Source organism: Xiphias gladius, chromosome 8 (genome assembly GCF_016859285.1).
Source record: "Xiphias gladius isolate SHS-SW01 ecotype Sanya breed wild chromosome 8, ASM1685928v1, whole genome shotgun sequence".
Taxonomy (NCBI): Eukaryota; Metazoa; Chordata; class Actinopteri; order Istiophoriformes; family Xiphiidae; genus Xiphias; species Xiphias gladius.
In genome coordinates, this window is record NC_053407.1 from 13626130 (window position 1) to 13644319 (window position 18190).

The 18190-nt window shown below is 42.7% G+C and overlaps 1 protein-coding gene across 2 annotated transcripts; it reads right to left on the bottom strand.

Annotated features, from left to right (window-relative positions):
* Positions 1-140: 140 nt before the first annotated feature.
* eea1 (early endosome antigen 1) lies at positions 141-18165 on the bottom strand. Of its 2 annotated transcripts, none has more exons than XM_040132389.1 (29): positions 17944-18165; positions 14489-14566; positions 14253-14365; positions 14101-14155; positions 13878-13943; positions 13718-13745; positions 13534-13638; positions 13117-13238; positions 12289-12444; positions 10892-11008; positions 8882-9220; positions 8124-8273; positions 7625-7744; positions 7090-7293; positions 6694-6894; positions 6398-6511; positions 6086-6241; positions 5754-5878; positions 5308-5638; positions 5041-5142; positions 4763-4957; positions 4377-4559; positions 4005-4190; positions 3789-3920; positions 3125-3310; positions 2783-3021; positions 1155-1275; positions 907-1005; positions 141-812 (listed from the first exon to the last, which is right to left on the bottom strand). In XM_040132389.1, the coding sequence occupies exons 1-29, from the start codon at positions 17965-17967 to the stop codon at positions 690-692; spliced, it is 4170 nt and encodes a 1389-aa protein (XP_039988323.1). In that variant the 5' UTR covers positions 17968-18165; the 3' UTR covers positions 141-689. The 2 variants fall into 2 exon arrangements, with proteins under 2 accessions (XP_039988323.1, XP_039988322.1); XM_040132388.1 differs by having other exon boundaries at positions 5754-5893.
* Positions 18166-18190: the final 25 nt, after the last annotated feature.

The following is an 18190-nucleotide window of genomic DNA, read 5'->3' on the forward strand; positions in this document are numbered from 1 at the left end:
AAAAATATTTTTGTACTTAATTACTTAGGTTTAACTTTCTTGCTATAAAAATCAGAATCTAATTTAGCTAACTTTTTTAGTTAGTGATCAAATTGGTGTATTTAGTCAGTTATATTATGTTACATTGGGCATTTACAGAATTTTTTTTTTTTTGGACAAAATAGTTGCCTGCATTTACCTTTGTAGGGCAGCAGTGATTTTCAACATCACTATTGCAATATTTACTTCCCCATTCACTCCTGCAGCATCACGACAACCTTACACCTCCTGACCACAGACGCCAAACATTTCACAAATGTACAAAAGCAGCCACCTTGCAATTTGCCAATGATGCCAAACAATAATGGAGATGTGGACATCAACTTAAAGAGAAGGATGGTGTTTAGTTCTCACTGTCTCTGCTCTCTGGCAGTCCACAGGAGTAGCGAAGGCACAAAAACCGATACAGACAATCCCAACCAATCCCACCCCCCTCCCTGTCATGTGGCCCTGGTGTCTCTTCAGTTACTTCCCTCCACACCAGAGCCACAGGCCACATGCAGGTGGAAGTCCTTGCACTGAGTCAGTCCTTTATAGTGCACATTAAATACGACAAAGACACGCCTTCTTCTGCCCGCTGGAGTAGGAAAGGGAGGGAAAGCGGGTGGGGGGTGGGGGTGTTGGGATTGGGTAAAGGGGTGAGAGGGAAATCAGCCTTGGAGCTCCTCGAAGCATGTCTCACACACTCGTACTGGCTTTTTAGAGGATGGCGTGAGGGCGTTCTTCGACGAACACTCGGCGCAGAAAATGTTTCCGCAATGTCTGCAATGGTGCTGCAGAGCAGGAGGAGGAGGAAGAGACAGGAGACAGATATTATGTCTTGTTGCTTTCAAAAACAAAACATCTTCAAGAAAACCTCACACTCACCTTCCTGACAGTGACAGTAAAGCCCTTCCCACAGGCCATGCAGTTCTGCACTTCATGATCCTCAGCCCACTTCCTGGTCAGAGTCTGTGACTGCTTGATCTAAAAGCACCAACAGAGAACATCTAACCGAATTTGTATGCTAACGCAATAACGCACTCAGAGGCAAACTATTGACACCTGTTGTACATCACTGCCAGACGTATTTGTACCATAGTCATTCTTTTTAGTATTGACGTTTTGCGACTGACCTGGAGCGACTGGTTCTCTCTGCCCAGCTCCTGCATGGCTGCCGTCGTATCGTCCAGCTTCCTCCTCAGCTCCACCACCTTGGCCTGCAGTTTCTCTATCTCGCCCTCACCCTTGACACACCTGAAACACAACCACAGAGCGCTGACGATGTGTGTGTGTGTGTGAGCACAGTGCTTAGGGGACTAATGATGATATCCTCTGGGTGATTTTTTATTCACCACATCTCTGTTGTTAACAGGAGGGGGGGGGCTTGCCTCATTTCAATTCAATTTCAACTAATCACATTACACCCATTTGTCGGACATTAAATTTAAATAACCTTAATACTCAGTACCTGACAGTGTAAAGTTAATGCATTTTTTTCATATGTAACTCACCAATGATGCTATTAAAATTTGGGATAAGAGGAGTTCATACCAAAACTAAACACAGCAGTACTACAAGGACTAACACCAATCTGACAGCTATCGTACGTGGACAGGGTGGAGTTTCCCCAAAACACAGGTGCGTTGGCAGCTCTCCACTGTTCACTGGATATTGGATGCTTTTTCCTTTCACACTATGTACACCAACAATAGGCTTTATTCCGTGCAGCGTTCTTATAACCAGTTTCTTCCCCTGAAATTCATCTGTAGGCAATGTAATTTACACTTCAGATTAAATACAGCCTCATTTATCCCAGTAAAGTATTTAATTCAGATTTTTAAATTTCTGAATTCCCTGTATCTGGAGCAGCAGGACTTAGTTATGACAAATACAAAATGGACATATTTAGACTTAAACCTGCTGACTTATAGTCAGTGTCTATTTATTTATGCCCTTCATGTTCTGCTCTTAACGTCCTAATGAATGTCTCTTTTCCTTTTTGTGTGTGTGTGTGTGTGTGTGTGTGTGTGTGTGTGTGTGTGTGTGTGTGTGTGTGTGTGTGTGTGTGTGTGGGGTACATGTAACAGACCTAATATATAATCAATTTCACATTTAATTATCATTTGTTATGCACAAGGAAATTAATTCCTTTAAAAATTAAGATTGTAAATGAGTGAATTCGTTGTGGAGAGATGTGGTTAAAACTTCCCTGAAGCAACGTTCAGCTGCTCAGGGTGATAATGTTATAATGAAGTCAGTCTTAGAATAGAGAACGTTTTAATCAATGTGTTAACAAAAATGAATTTCAAAGAACTTTATTGGGGTTTTTTTTCTTGGAACTGAAGGCAAGCGCTTGTTTTCAAAGGAATGTATTAGATACATTAGAAAACCTTGTTCTTCAAAGATTCAACGTAAGAAAATCTTTGAGTGTTGGCACACGTGGATTAATTCAATAATTTCACTATGACCCTCTGAAAACCATACGTGAAGCGGAAATCTGACTGCGGAAAACTTAACTGACTTATCTTTTGACCTAATTTTTTTAAAAAGGAGCTGACTCAAGTCACCAACTCAGGCAGAGGAAATTAAGCGTTCCCTCTTTAACGGCTTTTTGCTGCTGTTTGCTACTTACCATACACTTGATTGAGATCAAGGCCAGTCAAGCACATTCAAAAACCTTTTAGTGCTTATAGTACATTTTTAAGAAGAGTCATTACCTGCAGGGTGACATGTTAGTCAAAAGGAAAAAATATCAAGGCACCTTTCCAAAAGAGCCCGTCTTTCATCCTGGTTGTTCTGCACGGTGGCCTCCAGCACAGCGATCTCTCCTCTCAGCTCATCTGTCTGCTTCTCCAGTTCACTGACTCTCCGTTGGCTGCCCTGCCACTCTCTCTTCAGCGTGGCCACGTTTTCATTCAGAGCTGTCACCTGCACACCCAGCTTAGCTTCTGCCTCCTCTCTGAGCGTCACCTGCTCCTCTCTGGCTCGCTTCTCTGCCATCTTTAGAAAAGAAATATTGATCACGTCACAAAAAGGAATCCTGAGGGGGGAATGAGTGACATTTAATCTGCTAATCTAAACTAGATTTGGTGAGTGAGTCTACCAGCTGATCCTGGACATCCTTGGTTTGGGCGAGGAGCTGCTCCTCTCTCTGGCTCCTGCTGTCCCTGGTGGCCTGGTGCTCTTTCTGCTCTTGCTCCAATGCACCCTGCGCCGCCTCCACCTGACCCTGCAACTCCAGTTTCTGCTGGATCAACAGCTGTTTGGCTTCCCGCAACTCACCGAGTTCCTGAAAAGCAATAGATAAGTATCCACAGGCATAATGGTTGTCATTTGGTTTGGTAATGGTTTGGTACTCTAAGGAAAGAAGAAGCATCTCGCCCATGAAAACGAGACTGTAGATTTGTAACGGCTTGAGCAGGTTTAAGTGTGGGAAGTTATTGCTCTGACAACGGCTAAAGATCAACTTTAAGAAAGCTTTGAAGAACTGAAAAATCCAGGCTCATGTCAAATTGTCAACTCAAGCATGCCCAGTTATACCTTTGAAGAATGTGGCCCTGATGACCTGCAGTGTCCCTGACTTAAGCTGTTTATGTAAGACACGAGCATGGGAAGCAGGTCACATCAGCATGAGACATAAAATGGTTGTCATTGTCTCTATTAGCCCCGACTTTCAGAGTTGAACTGTTAAGGATTTTTCTGAGGTGTAGTTTGAATTTAAGCTTCTCTCCTCTCCCTCACATTAAAAGAGAGATGATGTAACTGACCTTCTCACTCTTCTCTGTTACTGCTTTTAACTCAGAAGTTAATTTGCTGTTATTCCTTTCCAGGACACTCTTGGCTTTGTTCAGCTCCTCCACTTTGCTCTTCTCCTTCTCCAGCTCCTCCTTAACGTTATTCTAGGTGAGAAGGTACAATTTAGAAATATATTAACTTAACCACAGTAAGTCAAGTGTGTACGTGTGTTAATTTGTTTGTCTAACCTGTTGCTTCTGTAGCTCCTTCACTGTTTGTTCCTGCTGGTGGCACTTCTGGTCCCGTTTGGCCATTTCCTGCTCCAACGAGCTGCGGCTCGTCTTCAGTTCCTGGATCTGAGCCTCTAAACCTGTCTGATGGGTTCGGTTAGCAGCCAGCTCCTCCTGGGTTAAGCTAAGCTTCTCCTCTGATGCCTACAGTCAAAGAAAAGTCAAAAGTCACTCACTTAGGGTGCATGAGGAGAGAAATCATTAAAACCAGAAGGGACCCTGCGAGAGCTGCTCACAAGAATTAGTTCAAACGGATGTCTGTGATTTGAACATTTAATATAACCTCCTACGATCAGTCTACCTCCTCAAACCCTTCCAGCATTAACGTACCCCGAGATCTTGACGCAGGGCAGAAACCTCAGACTCTTTGCCGTAGAAGTCAGACTGAAGCTTAGTGAGACTTTCCTGACTTTGCTCCAAGGCCTTTTGCAGCTCTGCTGTCCGGCTCTTTTCAGAGGCCAACTCCTGGCCGAGCCCTGACACCTGGGCTCTCAGCTTGCTCTCCTCTTCTGCCTGGAGATAAGCGTCAAACTCATATGTTTATAAACATATACACATATACATTTGAGGTTTTAAGACGATAATCACTGCACAACTTCCTTCACAACAAGCCTGTGAAAAATGCAGCTCATATCAGTCCTTTAAAAAGGATAGGCACAGTAGCTATGTGGTTAGATATGATAACAGTTTTCCACAGTATACAAAGTGCTACTTACTTTCTTGACATTGACTTCCTGTAACTGTGTCACTTGGCTCTTCAGTTTCTTCCTCTCCTCTTCAAAGGACCCTTGCGCTGTCTTCAGTTGTGCCCGCACCTTCTCCAACTCATTCTCCTTTTCCTTTAATGCCTCCTGAGCCTTTGAATGCTGCTGCTCTGATGAGGTCAGCTGCCCTTTCAGCTTTTTCTCGGCCTGATAATTTGTAGACACAATAGTCCTCAAGGTGTTACATTCAAAACAATAATGCTTCATCTTCCATTTTTTCAGAGGCTTACCTCTCTCATCTGCTCCAACTGCTCCTTAGATTTTTTCATTGCTTTGGTGATGGTCTCATCTTTCTTAAGAAGCTCCTGCCGGGCCTGCTCATTGGACTTTTCCTGGGGATTGAGACATTTTAATGTTGTGAATGTCCTGATGCTGTAAATGGGTTTCTATTTTTTAATCCTTGTTGCGAGACAAATTTTCCAAAGTTGAAAAATGGAAAAATAATAGTGAATTTGTCTAAGCTGCCTTTGTCCTTGTCTGCAAATTACTGAACCTACCTTCTCCTCCATAGCTGACTCATGGCTCTTCCTCTCCATCTCCAGTTGATTCTGACTCTCTTTCAGTGCCTTATTAGCCTTTCCTAGGCTCTCTTGAGTAGAGACAAGCTCCCTCCTTTGAGCCTCTTTCTCCTGTTGGGTCTTTTGTACGTCTGCTGCCAGACTCTGAGCTTTCCTGTCCAGCTCTGCATGCTGAGTCTTTCGCTCCTGGGTCACCTGGTCAAGGTTCACCTTCAGAGCAGCTTTATCCTGCTCACAGCGCTCAAGCTGCTGCTGGATGTCATTCAAAGCAGCGGCCTTTTTCTTTAACTCCTCTTGTAGTGTTGTAGCACTTAACAGCAGAACATTAGGAGTGATTTATTGAAGTACAGCAGAACAAACCAAAAATCACTTGAAATTATTAATCATATATTTATCAAAACCAGTGCACTAGAACACTTTCTCACCCTGCTTTCTCTGTTTCCAGTGAGCGCTGCAGCTCCTTAGCTTTCCGCTTAACCTCTGACCCTTCCTTCTGCAGCTTCTGTACTTCCTGCTGCGCCTGATCTCTTGTGGCCTGCAACTCCCCAACCTGTGACTCCAATTTCTGTCAATTTATTAACACCAGATTCACTTATAAAAAAACAAAACAAAACAAATACACATTTATGCAAATTCGAGGCATTAGAAACAAGAAAAACTTAGGCTTAAAATGAACCTAAAGATGGCTACAAGATGGTTACGATGTGTACATAGTCACTATAAAGGCACTCACTCACTATAAAGACTCAAAACAGACCTTATTGAGCCCCTCCAGCTGCTCTACACGCTGTTCTGAGGCCAGTAGTTTGTCTTTGCATTCCTTCAAACTGGTTTCCAGCTGTGTGCACTGCTCCTGTCTCTCCTTGAGCCTTTGGGCCTGCTCCTCCACCTTCTTCTGAACTTTATTCAGCTCCTACACAAGACAAGCAAGAGAGGGTCCAGGATAAGAGTGATGGAAAGTGAGGAGGGAAAGGGAGAACCCAGCACAAAGAAGCTAAAGAGTGAAAGAGATATGGTATATTACAAAGGACACTGCAGTGCTCATCAGCTGCACAAAGATGAAGCTCACCTGCTGCTTGTCCTGCAGTGCATGCTGAGCAGTCTCCAGGTTGTTCTCCAGGTTGGCCTTCTGTGCAGACTTGGCGGCCTCTGCAGACAGCAACATCTCTGTCTTTGCCTTTAGCTGTGGGAAAACGGAACAAAAAAAAATGCTATTCCTCACCATCAAAAAATTCGGTCCATAGAACATACTTTGTTTGGATCGGCTCTTTGAAAACAGATTTTAAAGTCTATGAAACACTGTCAATTACATCACTGTATCGTATTTAACATGTATTACACAAACATGCTTATTTAGAGGCTTACCTGAGCGTCCAGCTGGGCTACCTTCTCCTTGCTGTCTGTGAGCTGGGCGGTGAGCTCAGTGACTGAGGTCTCCAGGGTGTGGGCTCGGTCCTGGGCCGAACGTAGCAGAGTCTTCTGCTCCTGGACCTGCTCGTGCAGGTTATCCTGGGCTTGCTTGTTGCTCTCTGACTGGTTCTTCAGCTTGTCTGTCAACTGTGTCACCTTTATGACCCACATATATAGAAAAGATTATTACGTTCCAAACTGACCATTTATTCCCTGTCGTCACTGTGGTGTACAAGTGGTCTCTCTATGAAGTGTTAGTTAGTGTCTTTTGTCGTGTCACTTTTGCACAACAAAAAAGTTGACTGCAAAACACATGTGAACCTTTGAGTGTGTGTCTGTGTTTTCATCCACCTGCTCTTGTAGCGCGTGGTTTTTCTCTTTGAGCTGGTTAAGGACAGCCGTCTCTCCTTCCCCGGCCTGGATCTTAGCACATAAGTCCTCTCTCTCGGCTTCCAGCTGGCTCACAATGTCTTTACTCTTCTGCAGCAGAGCCTCAAGGTTCTGGATCTTCTGGTCCTTATCCCCAATCTGACGCAACACCTGCTCTAGGTCATTCTACAGCATGAAGACAAGCCGACATAGGAGAAAGGTTACGTCCCGTATTTTGGCAGGTAGTTTTATTTCTTTATTTCTTGTCTGGGTTTTATGTTGTGTCCGGAGTATACATTGTGTAGTGTAGACACAGGCATACTGCGACCGCTTCTTTCTTCTAAAGCACAACCACACAGGAGCAGGAGCCAAATAAACTTAGTCACACATGATAATAAGATTATAAAAAATCTTATTGATTTTAAAACTGGCTGTACAGCATAGCTTCTCTTGGCTTCATGCTCACCACTATTCTTATTAATGCCTCAGATGTGAGGGTTTTTCCTGTGAACAGTACCTGTGCCTCGCGGAGTTTGCCATTGGTGTTTTGCTGCAGCGCCTGCAGCTCCTGGTGCTGTTGCTTGGCCTTCTCCAGCTGGTGCTGCAGGTCCGTGCTCTTACTGGCGCCCTCCTTCAACTAAAAATGGAAATCACTTTTTTAGGCATTGTTGATTTCATAGTCATCTGTAAATCTTACTATTTCTGTCGTATCACAATATAACAGTTTTTCAAATCTCTGTTAGGTTTTTTTTTTGTTGTATATTTAGGAAATATTTTATAATCACTTTATTTTTAAATCTGATTTGCACAGATCCTTGATTCCCTTACATTTTAAAATCACTCTGCTTCTCAGTTTTAGCCTAATAAATAAACCTAAACTACATTTGCATATCATACAGAGTACATTGTATCTTACACCTGAATTTCAGACACTTTTATGTACAGATGTTCTGACTGACCTACTGCATTACTTTAGTTTGCCTGCAGGGATTATTAAAGTTTCAACTGATGCCTACCTGTTCTTCTGCACGGGAAAGTTTGAGCTGCAGGTCGGCTGCTTGCTGCTCGCGGTCTTTTAGTTTCTCCCCAGACAGCTGCCTCTGCTCTTTCAGACGACCTTGCACCTCACCCAACTGCCGCTCTGCCTCCAGCAGTTTGGCGTGAAGCTAGGAGAAGCGCGAAGAGAGGGATGACGATTAAGATGGAGGACAAAAGATTGCAAATGGCAAGAAATGCAGTATATACTTTGATGAAGAAGGTGGATGTCTGAAATACTCTATCGTTTTTTAACATTACTGTATGACATTTGTGTATCAGTTATTTGTGATTTATTTCTTTGTTAATTCTGTTATTTTGAAATTTTGTTCTGCTTTGTCCTAAACTGATTTTTTTGCAATAACAGGTTTGTATGAGCCTCTGCCATTGTCTTCTGTGAACATGTTTTTTTTTCCATGCTTGAGAAACTACTGGGCTTTGAAATATACTGATTAGCGCTGTAGACAAAAGCAAATTTTTCATTTGTTCAGAATTAGCGCTGATCCGCCCAGTGTGCCGGGCATCACCGTGGTTTTTGACGGTGTGAGGAAAAACACCAAGGGTTTATTCTTCTTGCTTGTTTGACTGATTTGGCAATTTACTGAAAATCAAGTGGATATGAGTAAAACTATTTAAACTGAAACTTTTAAGCAAACATCAAAATCCTTTATACATCATTTGTCATGTTGTACTGCATGCAGTAGTCTGTGTGTGTGTCCCCTTTGTTAGTCTTACTCACCTGACTGATCTCAGTCTGCTGCTGAGCACCTTGGCTCTCTTTTTCTTCCCTTTGCTGTTCCAGCTGTTTCCTCTCAACCTTCAGCTCTGCATGCTTCACCTCAAGCTCCGCAATCTCACTCTTTAGCTTTGCCACCTCCTCGGTCCTTTCTCCAAGCTCCGTCTGGGTCTTATGCAGGGAAGCCTCGGCCCCTGTGGCCCGAGCCAGCAGCTCTTGGACCTCCAGCTCCCTCTCCCCCAGGCTGTCTTGGACTCCCTTCTTGGCATCTTTCTCAGCTCCCAGACACTCCTCCAGTTCCTGATACTCCTTCTCCTTACGTGCCAGCTTTTCAGACAGGATCTGCGAGGAAAGGGGATGACAAGAAAACAGGGGTCAGATGAGCACTGGATGTCTAAAGGTGTGGGAATTATCGAGGTGAAAGATGTCCCTAAATAGGCTTGAAAGTCACGAAACAAATAACAAAAAAAAAAAAACAATGGAGTCAAATTAAATATAATTTTTAAAAAAATTTGCTGTCTGACATTTCTTGAGGGAGCAGGTCTCATGAAAAAGGATAAAGATTAACAGCACTTGAGTTAATCAGGAATTGTTTGGGTCATTAATTAAGCCACACTGGAATATGAACCATTTTTCTTTTCTAAATTAAAACAGTTAGCGTAATAGGAGCTGCAACAAGGCACGAACACCCATACCTCATGTGATATAAGCCATGGAAAACAACAGTTGCCTGTCAAGCGTCAAGAGGAGAGTGAGGTATGGCATTTCTAGGGGAAGGTTTGCGATAGAGGACGTGGAATACTGTGGTATGTGTACAGCCCTTGCCCCGACATAAGTTCTGGTGTTAAACTTGGCGACAAGGTGACAAAGAACAAAATGTTGTTCATAGTGGGGCGTGCTGCTAACTAGGGAGTGTGACAGGGCACCTGGAATTCAAAGACATCAGATGAACCTCTGCAGGCCACCGCAGCAGCTGGCAAATATTAGCAACCCTCTCTAGAGTCTCTCTTTTTTCCCCCTCCTCTTCTGTTCACCCCTTTCCTTCTCACAGCCTTGTCGTTGTCCTTCTCTTGTGTCATTGTCACAGCCCCCTGCTGTGTCTCTCCTCTCTAATTATGGAGTTACAGACCTATGAAATCCCCATTGGTTGTTCATCTGTCTGTTCTTAGTCATGATCCTCTGTGTCTCACTGTCTGCGCCATCACTTTTGTCTCTATTCTCTTGGGATAAGTGTCTGTAAAGGGACTGCATTTATATAGTGCTTTTTAACACTCAAAGCGCTTTACCATGTAAGTCTCACTCACTCACTCACTCACTCACTCACACACTCACACACTCTCACACACACACACACACACACACACACACACACACACACACACACACACACACACACACACACACACACACAGAGACCTGATACAGGTCTCAGGGTATGTTGTTGCGAGGAGAAGCGTGGGGTGGGGACAACGCCCTGGATCCATTTCTGTAATCCCCCCTCTTACCCAGAAACCTACTTGGCTGGGAGAGCATTGACGTGCCTGATGTGGTGAGGATTTAATTTCTGGCAGGAACCCTCGGCCTCTCTTCCCCAGTTCCCATTGCACCAGCGCAGTTACCTATATTTGTATTTCAACCCAAGTGACAGAGCTGGCACGGCAGAGACCCATGTGAGAGCTGCATGTTATTTTTTTATCAACGTGTCTCAGTTGCCAAAGAAAGCTGGTGACAGCAGGGCACTGTGGTCAGGACTAATGCTGAGCCACACAGGAAATTGTAAGGAAAGTGAGATGGTGCACTCTGTACTTGAGGGGCAGCTGGCAAGGCTTGTTAACATTTCTGAGGTAAAAGTAAATCCTACACAATGTTATTCAGTATATTGTACAACAAAAGTCATGGCAGACACGTCTGTGCCTGCAGTAATCTGCTCAGAAACATAAAACTGTCACATGACTATAATAATTGTAGCTGCTTGGTTCTGGCAGTGTGTGTGTGTGTGTGTGTGTGTGCTACCTGGCTTTGCTGCTGCAAATTATTCAGATTGCTCTGCAGCTCGTGGATCTGTTGTGTGTAGACGGCTGCTTCTTGCGGACCTTTCTCCAGCTCTGCTTTTAGTTGGGATATGGTCATCTGCGATACAGACAGGCAAGTTACACTCTTTTTCCAAGTAATTTTTGTGTAAAATCAAGGAACAGAACCACCAGTGTGAAGGACTGACACAGAAGAAAAAAAATTACATAAAAACAAAACAATATGGATTAGGCTTAAGTCGCACAAAAACCCACCATAAAACAAAGAGATAACACACTGTCAAAAAAAAATAAATAAATCTCTGGAAAACTTTTCAAACTTAAGCGAAAATCAAAAAGTAAATGAGGGTAATTATGGGGCCAACTTGAAACAACGTGTTTTACCTCCAGTTTACGAATCTTGACGAAAGAGTAAGTGTTCGAGAAGGATGCATTATGTGAGAAGCAGAAGAAGAAGGGCAGGGAAAGAGAGAGACGGACAAAGGTAAGTCACCATATAACAGCAAGAGGCAAGTCTGTAACACAGGGCTACTGGGCTGAGAGAATAATGATCATAATTTTATCGCAAATTTATTTTGAAAACCTTGCTAAGGCAGCATTAAGCATTATATTCTATATAAAAAGAGGGGATTGTGTGTTTTTAGCTTTGTACTTTTGCAGGTGCAGACATTGTAATATTTACTGTTAATCTCGTTTTTCTAGATGTAATTTTGAAATTTCGCTGGCTGACCTGAAGACTAGCTGCTGACTGCATAAATTATACACTCATACTATGGAACATAAAACTCAGTTAAATACAGTAATGGTTTCAGATCAATTGGAGACAGCACCACTGCGCCAGTTGTTAATTATAACTGCGAGCTGTTGTGTAATCCAAAATCAGACAATTTTCAAATACATTCAAAATTTGGTTTCTGAGCGTGCAAAGATATGAAGTTGTGCCTTAGAGGTTCAGGGCCCGGAGTTTGTTGACAGAGCTCCAAAAGTACTTTTCTCGTTCTGGGATAAAAATCAAGCTGAATTATTCACCAGACATTAATTAATAAGAATTAGGCACAAAACCAACTGATATGACATAACAACAATACATCCAAAAAGTTATTTCATAGTTAGTTTTGCATAAGAAAGTTAAGACCCGATCTTTGAAATGGAAAGGGGTTCAAATTAGAACTGAACTAAACTATATTTCACTCCAGCACTGCAGTGTTGTAGATGATTATGTAAACCACAGGAATCAATGTGCATGTTTATGTGCTTGAGAAAGGTTAAAGTTAGGGTGGGAGAGTTGGCAGCTTATGTATACATATATTGAAAAAACATAATGATTATCAGCAGAACTACATTTGTTCTTCAAGATACTACGTGATTTGCCCCCCTCACCTCTGAGGTAGTGTAATTAGCCTGCAGCTGCTCGTAGTGGTTTTTGAGGCGCTCAGACTCCTCCTCCCTCTCACGCGTCATACGGTCCATCAGCGTCTGCACCTGCACGAGCTCCTTCTGCAGGACCTCCACATCCTCCACTCCCGGTCGCTGCAGCTAGGGGGCAGAGCAGAGGCACTGTGTTGAGGACATGGAGACTGGTTGGCAGAGAGAGTTGAGCAAAAGATGTTGTGGTATTAAGAAAAATTAAAACTCTGTGTCCTTAGAAATGGCTGAGCTGCTCAGGTGTATATGGAAGCCACCCGACAGATTTGGGGACGATGGCAACAATGCGGTGCTCTACCTTCATCCCAATAAATCCAAGCCCACTTTAATAAAGTGTATAGCAGGAGACATCAGCAGGCGGGGCTGTCTCAGTTTAAAGTTTCAACACTAAACTTGTATTTGTGTGAAGCCTTTTTAAACCATTCTGAATAGTTCAGAACATTTCAGACCAGATAACAGGTCAGTGTGCCTAATTATGTACTTAAATGTAACCACACAACTCTACTTTAAAGTAAACTTTAGCTCTTTTGATATAAATTCTTTGTATAAAGTTCTGTTTCACGTTTCTATAACAACGATAAGGGGATTGTCTGGATAGGAGCTGTGTTGATTCATTCAGCACACAGCTAAGAGCCAAACTGATTTCAAGGTGTCGATTCAGTGTTATTCTTTCAAACTCCAAAGCACAACATTCATGAAAGGTCTTTAAAAACTACAAAGTACGTCTCTCAAGCCTAGTGAGAAGAGAATAAATAGCAACAGAAATGTAAGTGTGTGTTGTACCAGTTCTGTTTGGATCCTCTCATTCTCCTGCTTCTCTTTCTGCAGTTGTTCGGTCATTTTGGCCAGCCTCTGGTCAGTAGCCTCCCTTAGGCTCTTCTCCTCATCGTAGCGGGACTTTAAGTCTGTCGGATTCAGCAAATCAAACAAATGGCGTTTAATAATATTCAAATCAAAACAACACATATGCCTCACTGGTCTTCAAATTTACCCAAACTGATTCGATGCAAAAACGTTATCACAGTGTAAAATGGACAACCTGTGCCTATAGGCTATAAAACCAAATGCTGAAGAATGAACAACTTGTGCAAGATAAAACACAATGGGTGGATTGATCTTAACAGTCATCTAGTAAAGAGTACTTCAGTGTTGCTAAATGATGCAGACACAGGCCTCCCAGTTTCCAGGCGCAACACTAACCTACTATCTCTGTGGCCAGCTGGGCAGCCTTCTGCTCAAACAGGTCTTTCATCTGCTTGATGTTGAACTTTTCTGCCTCTGTTTCATTCAGCTTCCTTTCAAGGACTGAGAAAAAAAACATCACGTTAGTGATTGGCATTTTTATATCTCGGTCACAAGTATTTTTAAATATAATATCCCTGACCTGAATCCTCTGAGCTCTGTCCATCGTTCTGTGAAAACCAAGGAAAGAGAGGAGCGTGTACAGTAGGAGTAAACATCGCCATCATGTTTTATTAAGCAGTTTTATGTTCAGAAAGCCAAGTCTTCATAATGAATCATGTTAAATATCTTGAAGGAATTACTTGCTTCAGTTGTCCTTGGACTTTGTCTAACTCCTTCTTGAGCTCTCCAGAGAACCATCTTTCCTCCTAATAAAGTGAACACACACACACACACACACACACACACACACACACACACACACACACACACACACACACACACACACACAGTCAAGTCTTTGTATTAACCGACCATTTACACACACACATTGGTAACAGCCACACTTAAGAAACTCAACCATACCTTGAGAGAAGCATGCAGGTCCTGAACCTCTTGTCGCAGCATTGTAAGGTCTTCCCTAGGAGGAGGAAAAAGTGCATTAGCTAACATACACAAAGTAAAATTACGTCAGGTGCACCATGTCATAGTCTATGTATCATTAATATCAGTATTACCGAGTGGGTGCTACATGAGCGGGAAGGTCTCCGGTATCATGGAACAGCTCATAGTGCTTGAACAGCTCCTCAGCAGAATTGTGAGACTTCATGCACTGAGGACAGATGAAGCCCTGAACACAGAAACACACCATCACAATCAAGCATTTGACAATAATTTATCTGACAGCTTCAATTCTTCTCCTCAAGAGAAAGACACAAGTTGTCAATATACAAAAACTAAACATCCATGTTACCTCAGACGTCTGATCATGGTTAAGGTCTGTGCTGGGCTGCTCTGACTCTGCGTTCTGGGAGCCTCCCTTCCCAGGAGTCTGAAGGGTAGAAAATACACTTCAATATGAATGTATGGACACACATGGATGGATGGATGGATAGATAGATAGATAGATGGATAGATGGATTTTTTTTTTCTTTTCAGTTTTTTAGTACATATATCATATTCAGTTTTCTCTAATTAATCAACACTATATTCCATTGACTCCACTGACTTTGATGCTTGTGCTCTTTACTTGTGTCATTTGTAATGTTTGCAACTGGGTCTATGTTGGATCAAGTGAACATTGTTTTATTTCAAAGAAGAAAAGTGGGGCTTCCCGGAGAAGAGGCAAAGCCCTGGCCCACACGCTTTAACCTGTAACACTGCTTTATACTCCTTTTAAAAGCATGTCTATCTCAGACAGTTGTATCGTGAGATAACAACAGTATTTGGTGGTACAAGTTCATTTGGTTGCTGAATCTTGTCTATAAAAAGTATTAATCCACCTTGAACTTTTTCCAGGCTTGTACAACTTTGAATCACAGTGAATGTAATTAAGATTTACTGACACTGAACAAAAGAAAAATAATTACACGATGGCAACGCTGGCAGCGATAAGGGCCCTCTTCGGTATATGTTGATATGTGTGCATCAACTTTTCCTCAACCTTCTTTGCCACACTGCTTAAAAGTTGTCAAGTTGCATGGAGATTGTCAGTGAATAACAGTTTTCAAGTCCAGCCACAAATCCTAATCTGGATTGGGGTATTGACTCTCACTTGGCTACTCCACGACACTAACATTGTTGTTTTTAAGCCATTTCTGCATAGTTGTGGCTTTATGTTTGGGACTGTTGTCTTGCTGAAATATAAATCCTCTCCCAAGTTGCAGTTCAGTTGCAAATGCTAGATTGCTCTGTAGTTTGTCATGTTTATTTTTATCTGTCCCTTCACGACCATTTCAGGGCCTCTGGCAAGGAAGCATCCCCACAGCACAATGTTGCCACAAACATGCTTTATATTAGGGATGGTGTGGGATTGGAGATGTGCGGTGTTTAGCTTACACCAAACACAGCATTTAGTATGATGCTCAAAAACCTCAATGCTGATCTCATCAGACCACACAACCTTGTTTCACTTTGATTCAGAGACTCCTGCAACTTCTGGCAAACAGTAGCCCAGATGTCATATGTGCAGTCACACAGCTGCAACTGGTGAAGCACCCAGGCAAAAGTTCAAACAGTGTCTACCATCTGTGTGTCCACAGGCCTCCCGTGTCCCTCACTAGTGCTATTCTCACAGATACACTGTATTTGAGGACAGTCTGATCAGGCGTGATTTATTAGCTGTACCGTATCTTTTTCCATATTTTATAACTGACCTTTTGATAGGGATATTCGCTGTCTTGGAACTTTTTGTGTGTCCTTGGCCTGACGTGTCTCCCCTGTCACTTGTCAATAAACTTGTTGTTTATATACCACTTACCTATAGACTAACAAGCTGTTGGACCTTCAATATAACTGTGCATTTAACCTCAGGTGTTCTGTTCTAGCTCAACTTTGTGATTAATGAAGATTATGTGACTATTAAAATTAATACGCTGCATTTCACTGGGTAGTCTTTGGCTTAGAGTGTTTACTGCAGCCCTCCAAATACTGTGTGGTCATGTAACAGGCAACTGGCCAGGTTATATAAAACAACACACACAGACATTGCAAGGGAGAAGTAACAAGAAGGAACAACTCTCTATACAGCTCAGAAGAACATTGGGATACAGTCACCAGAAATCAGCTCAGTCCACTGGCCTGAAGCACAAACAAATGGACTGGATGTGCCATTGGTGACCCATTCACAAAAAAAGAGTTTGTCTGGGCTGGTGACAGACTGCATGAATGAACTAGGTCAAAATATATATTTGTGTGTGTGCGGGTCTGTATGGTGGGAGGGGGACTTTTAGTACTTTGAACCAGTCATGTCAGAGCTTGTTAGGATTGACAAAAACCACTTTGAAGGTAGGCAAATGTTGACCCCAGTCATGCTACATACATTAACCAGCACTACACTAGCTTTACCAAAATAAGAATAATATTACAAACCAGAGAAAAGTAAAATAAGCAAATTCTCTACCACAATTACTTCAGCACAGGTACTATGCATAAATGAGAACTCTACTCTTTCTCGGGATTTATTATACTGTCTTAAATAGGTTGACAACATGATTTTAGTCTACGTACTAAATCATGAGAAACATATTGAAAACATATTGAAGCAGTAATGAAATGCGTTGTGGTCATTATCTTGGCAATGTGCTCTACAGCTTGAGTATTCGTGTCCATAAAGTGAGTCAACTGTCACACCACATTATACACCAAGGCAGTGGCTCCCAAGCTGTTGTATATGAGGGACAGATGTGCATTAATAAACGAGGGTGTTTGAATCAGACTGTTTCCTATAACCCCATAAGGCAATGATAATATCTGTGTTGATAAGTACATGGTCTGAATAATTAATTTAACAAGCTACTGCCCGGATCAAAACAGTCATTCTTACCATAAAATGTTTTATTTGGATTTATCTTCCTAAACGTTGGCGATCTAATCTGTTAGAGGTAACAGGTCCCTGTCTGTCAATCCCTGACCTGAAGTCAAAGTGTTCAAAGTTGGATTTTCCTGGTTACCAGGCCGAGACCGCAAAGCGTACACAATGATACAGCTAGCTATGCACTGTGGAAAGTGTAGTCCTAAGTAGAAGCTAGCAACGTAGCTAACCTCTCACACTTGTAAATTCAGCGACAAGATGGAAATGTATTCAAACCGCCATGTAACTGCTGATATTAGTATAAGCCCAATTAATTAAAGCGTGTGTTTTTTACATGTCGCGGTTAGCCAGCTGACACAGGACTTCCCAACAGTCCATCTGGGGCTAACGTCACCGTTAGCATGTGATGACTGGACGATGAATTAACCTACCGCTACAACACAGCTAGCAAACAGAAACCCCGAAATAAAATGATTCAGTGACCGGGGTCTTTAGATAGCTAAGTTGGTCTTTGCTCGGGTAACCCTGGCAAGGTGGACACGTTAGCTACTAAATTTACTAATACATTATACACACAGTTAGCATGTTGCTACATCACTGTCAAAGGTAGCATCAATCAAACGAACCAAGTTAGCATTAGTGGCTAGCTGTGTCAACCCTCCTTGAGGAGCGCTTGATATGTTCACTACGATCTGACGGGTTAGCGGGACTTTTCCAAACGAGTACCTGCCGTTGGGGGGAACATAAGAACCCCGCCCACCGGCGACACACGGTGATTTAAAACGTGCATTCCATCAGGAAAACAGACAAGGGTAGGCCCCGTGTCTCCCAAGGAAAACGACTCGGTTTAACCACACAAAAGCGATACGGTTGACTCTGTCGCCCCAGAAGCTTACCATCTGAAGTATCCGTCTGAGCATGGTCTCGACTGTGCTTGTCCGGACACAAAATCCAATTAGTTTTCCAAAAGCAAAGCTTACGTAGCTGTGCAGCGAACACCTGACCAAGCTCAGGCAGCGGCGGCGAATGGGCGGGTCATGGAGTGGATGGTTGAGCAGGACAGTCTGGCTGGATTCAAGATTAGACACAAGTGCTGTCCTGTTCCGCTGCGCTGAATAAAACACTGTGGCCATGGGGGTGATC